Consider the following 5,017-nt stretch of genomic DNA (forward strand, 5'->3'; position numbering starts at 1 on the left):
ATTTAGCGATAGGATGGAAAGGACTTTGAGGGTAATGAAGGCCACTGCGACTGAGTCAGTTGAGCTAGCTTCCTATAGACTTCGGGATGTTGCAATTAATTGGTACGGGTCTTGGGAGTTGTCCAGAGGTGAGAATGCCCTTCCAGCAGTATGGAAGGAGTTTACAGAGGCTTTTCTTTGTCATTATTAGCCACTAGAGCTTAGACGGGCCAGAGTTGATAGGTTCTTGACCCTTCGACATGGTAATATGAGTGTTCAGGAGTACAACCTTAAGTTTGATTCTTTGGCTAGGTATTCTCCCACTATTGTAGCTAAGATGGAGGATCGGGTTCATCGGTTCGTGATGGGGTTGGAGCCGCACCTGCTTAATGATTGTATGTCAGTCTCATTTCATCCAGGCATTGATATTTCTCATATTCAGGCATACGCTCAGGGTGTAAAGGAGCGTAAGTAGAAGCAGAGGGTCGATTGTGAGCATGATAGGGGATAGAGTAAGAGAGCGAGATCTTCAGGTCCTTCAGGTGAGTTTCGAGGTGGTCAGAGACAGCAGTACCTGAGGTATCCAGCCTAGCCATCGGCTAGTGCACCCTATCAGTTTGCCGATAGGAGATTTGATCGTTTCACCTATCCAGGGCCTCTAGTTCTCAGTATAGGGGTGAGTCAAGTCATATGAGGCCACCCTTGCCACGATGTGCTCAGTTTGGTAAGCAGCATGACGGGCAGTGCCTCGTGGGGTTGGGTGTTTGTTATACTTGTGGTTATCCAGGCCACGTTATGAGAGATTGTCTAACGAGAGGTGGTGAAGGTATAGTTCAGCCAGCGGGTTCTGTAGCTGGTTCGTCATCATCAGTACGCCCCCCTGGGCAAGGTTCACAGGAACCAACCGGTCATAGTAGCGGCAAAAGTGGAGCATCTAGCTCGAGCGGTCCTCAGAATCGCGTTTATGTATTAGCAGGTCTACAGGATCAGGAGTCGTCACCTGATGTTATTACAGGTATATAATCAGTCTCCTCATATGATGTATATACATTGATTGATCCAAGTTCCACCTTATCGTATTTCACTCTGTTGGTTTCTAGCAAGTTTGGGATAGAACCTGAGTTGATTAAACCTTTTGAGGTGTCTACACCTGTTGGGGATCCAGTGATAGCTAGACGGGTATATAGAGATTGTATAGTAGTAGTTCTTAGTCGTTCTACAGTAGCAAACTTGATTGAGCTAGATATGGTAGAATTTGATGTTATAATGGGTATAGATTGGTTGGCTTCTTGTTATGCTAACGTTGATTGTAGATCAAAGATGACTCGGTTACAGTTTCTAGGGGAGCCAATTTTAGAGTGGAAAGGTAATATTGCATCGCCGAGAGGTAGGTTATTTCCTATCTCAAGGCAAGGAAGATGATCAGAAAGGGCTATATTTATCACTTAGTTCGGTTATTGGATGTGAAAGCAGAGTCACCGACCCTTCAATCTATCCCGGTGGTTAATTAGTTTCCCGATGTTTTTCTCGATGAGCTTCCAGGCCTTCCGCCAGAGCAGGAGATTGAGTTTCCTATTGACACATTGCCAGATACTCAGCTAATATCTATTCCTCCTTATAGAATGTCACTTGCAGAGCTGAGAGAGTGGAAAGAACAACTGAGGGATTTGCTTGAAAAAGGTTTTATCAAACCCAGTACATCACCGTGGGGAGCACCTGTGTTATTTGTGAGAAAGAAATATGGTTCCTTGCATATGTGTATTGATTACAGATAGTTGAACAAGGCGACGATCAAGAATAAGTACCCACTCCCGAGGATTGATGATTTATTTGATCAGTTGCAGGGTGCCAGGTGTTTCTCGAAGATAGACTTGAGGTCGGGGTACCATCAGGTAAGGGTTAGAGAGAAGGATATTCCGAAGATAGCATTCAGGACCAAATACATGCACTTTGGGTTTCGTGTTATGTTGTTCGGTTTGACCAATACCCCAGCGGTATTCATGGACTTGATGAACCGTGTGTTTAGAACCTTTCTAGATATGTTCGTGATTGTATTTATAGATGATATTTTGGTTTATTCTCGTTCAGAGGCTGAGCATGCAGATCATTTGCATACTGTGCTCAGAGTTCTACAAGAAAGGAGGTTGTACGCAAAATTCTCTAAATGTGAATTCTGGTTGAATTATGTAGCTTTCCTTGGACATATTATTTCAGATGAGGGTATCTGTGTTGACACACAGAAGATTGAGGCAGTGAAGACTTGGCCTAGACCCATGACACCGACGGAGGTTCGTAGCTTCTTTGGTTTGGCAGGTTATTACAGGAGATTTGTAGAGGGCTTTTCTTCTCTTTCAGCACCATTGACAAAGTTGACTCATAAGGCAACTAAGTTTCAGTGGAATGATGCTTGTGAGCGGAGTTTCCAGGCATTGAAGGACATATTGACTTCAACACCGGTTATGACACTCCTAGAGGGGACTGATGGTTATGCTATATATTGTGATGCTTCGGGCATTGGATTGGGTTGTGTACTGATGCAACATGGTAAGGTTGTAGCTTATGCTTCTAGACATCTAAGAAAGCCCGAGAAGAATTACTCGACCCACGATTTAGAGTTAGCCGCGGTGATTCATGCACTAAAGATGTGGAGGAACTATTTGTATGGTATTCATGTTGATATCTATATGGATCATAAGAGCCTTCAATATGTCTTCAAGCAAAAAGAATTGAATTTACGTCGGAGGCAATGGTTGGAGCTACTAAAAGACTATGACATTGATATTTTATACCATCCGGGGAAGGCGAATGTAGTAGCCGACGCCCTCAGCCACAGATCTATGGGTAGCCTGTTATATTTACATCCAGATAAGTGTGGGATAACCCATGAGATTCATCATCTAGCTAGTCTTAGAGTTCGATTACTGGACTTAGGTGATGCCGGAGTTACTATTCAGGACACGACAACATCCTCTTTAGTAACTGAAGTAAGGAACGCCAGTATGAGGATCCTATACTAGCTCATTATAGAGATACATCCCCTCAAAAGGAGAATACACCATTTGAGATTACAGGAGATGGAGTCCTCAGATATCGAGGTCGATTATGTGTTCCTAATATGGCAGGGTTGCACCAACAGGTTATGGGAGAAGCTCACTATTCTCGTTATTCTATTCATCCAGGGGTGACAAATATTTATCATGATATCGGGGGAATATACTGGTGGGACAGAATGAAGAAAGATATAGTAGAGTTTGTCGCTCAGTGCCCTAATTGTCAGTATGTTAAGATTGAGCATCAGAAACCTGGTGGATTATTGCAGGCTATAGAGATTTCGACTTGGAAATGGGAAGTGATTAATATGGATTTCATCATAGGCTTACCTCTTACCTAGTGTAAGTTTGATTCTATATGGGTTATTGTTAATAGACTTACAAAATCAGCCAATTTTCTGTATGTCAGGACTATGTATTCATCAGAGGATTATGCAAGGCTTTACATTAAGGAGATAATACGACTTCATGGTGTCCCTATATCTAATATCTCAGATAGAGGTGCTCAGTTTATAGCTAATTTATGGAGGTCCTTCTAAAAGGGATTTGGGGCTCAAGTAAGTCTTAGTATAACATTTCATCCCCAGACAGACGGTCAGGCTGAACGTACTATTCAGACACTAGAGGATATGCTACTGGCTTATATGATAGACTTCAGGGGTAGCTGGGATGAGCATCTTCCACTTATTGAGTTTGCGTATAATAATAGCTATCATTCCAGCATTAAGATGGATCCATACAAATCTCTTTACGGACGAAAGTGTAGGTCACCTATCAGATAGTTCGAGGTTGGGGAAACTAAGTTAGTAGGACCAGAGTTGGTACAACAGGCAGTTGGGAAGATTAAGCTTATACGGGAAAGGCTATTAGCAGCTCAGAGTTGTGAGAAGTCCTATGCAGATAATCGACGACGAGACTTGGAGTTTCAGGTAGATGACTGGGTATTCCTAAAGGTATCACCGATAAAAGGTGTTATGGGATTAGGTAAGAGAGGAAAACTTAGCCCTCGGTACATTGGACCTTATAAGATCATACGCAGAGTAGGCCAGGTAACATATGAGTTAGACTTGACTTCCAACTTGGAGTCAGTACATCCAATATTTCATGTTTCTATGCTCTGTAAGTGTATCAGAGATCCTTCTAGAGTCATTCCAATTGACGATGTTCAGGTCACAGAGCAACTATCATATGAGGAAGCTCTCATTGCTATACTAGATAGACAGGTTCGGAGATTGAGAGCTAAAGACGTATCTTCGGTTAAAGTACAGTGGAGGAAAAATAATGTGGAGGAGATGACTTGGGAAGCTGAATAATACATGAAGTCTAGGTATCCTCACTTGTTTCCGCTTCCAGAGGAGGATCGGACTGAGAGATCACAACCTTAGGTACGTATATGGTACTTGATTCTTATATTAGTTATTGTCATTGGTCGTGTGAGGCCATTGGTATTATTGATGATTGTGGCCCTGTGTGGCTTTGTATTGTTGAGTTTTCTGTCTGACATGTTGGTAGTGGTACCATTATAGAGAAGACTACCAAAAATTCTATAAATCTTTAGGAGTTTAACATTCGAGGATGATAATGTGTTACACCTTGTGCGTCCCAAGGTGACGTATAATAAATATGAGACTTGTTAATCATAATTTAAATGATTTTAAAGTCATAATATGACTATATATGATGTTTGAATAAAAAATATAAATTTTGAAAAAAATCGGATTTAAGTTGCGGAAAAACCGACTAAGGATTTGCCTTGTAATAGAGCTTTTTGAGAAATAACTTTCCTATGCTATATGAGGTCTTTTTGGGACATATTATATACCAAATTGAAGGTCTCCAATGCACTTAACCGTTTGTTCATACGACATCCGGATAAAACGATATAAGCGTCGGAAGATGGGCCAATGCGAGGGTGCCAAGCTAACACCTCTTTGACTTTTCAAAAGTTGATATATAGGTCTTAACTCGTCTCTCTCTTCAATTTTACT

At 41.7% G+C, this 5,017-nt stretch overlaps 1 protein-coding gene across 1 annotated transcript; it reads left to right on the forward strand.

The window, feature by feature from the left end:
- The first annotated feature begins 669 nt into the window (after positions 1 to 669).
- On the forward strand, positions 670 to 4,342 carry LOC138891512 (uncharacterized). Its single transcript, XM_070174855.1, has 9 exons — positions 670 to 994; positions 1,094 to 1,366; positions 1,522 to 1,659; positions 2,068 to 2,267; positions 2,376 to 2,643; positions 3,159 to 3,255; positions 3,406 to 3,530; positions 3,621 to 3,791; positions 3,930 to 4,342. The coding sequence occupies exons 1-9, from the start codon at positions 670 to 672 to the stop codon at positions 4,340 to 4,342; spliced, it is 2,010 nt and encodes a 669-aa protein (XP_070030956.1).
- Positions 4,343 to 5,017: the final 675 nt, after the last annotated feature.

Source organism: Nicotiana tomentosiformis, chromosome 1 (assembly GCF_000390325.3).
Source record: "Nicotiana tomentosiformis chromosome 1, ASM39032v3, whole genome shotgun sequence".
Taxonomy (NCBI): domain Eukaryota; kingdom Viridiplantae; phylum Streptophyta; class Magnoliopsida; order Solanales; family Solanaceae; genus Nicotiana; species Nicotiana tomentosiformis.

Coding starts and splice junctions, on each gene's coding strand:
- LOC138891512 (XM_070174855.1), top strand. CDS start 670: ATGAGGCCACCCTTGCCACGATGTGCTCAGTTTGGTAAGCAGCATGAC. Junction 2,268..2,375: donor GACCCATGACACCGACGGAG/GTTCGTAGCTTC, acceptor ACTAAGTTTCAG/TGGAATGATGCTTGTGAGCG. Junction 3,256..3,405: donor GCTCAGTGCCCTAATTGTCA/GTATGTTAAGAT, acceptor TATTGTTAATAG/ACTTACAAAATCAGCCAATT.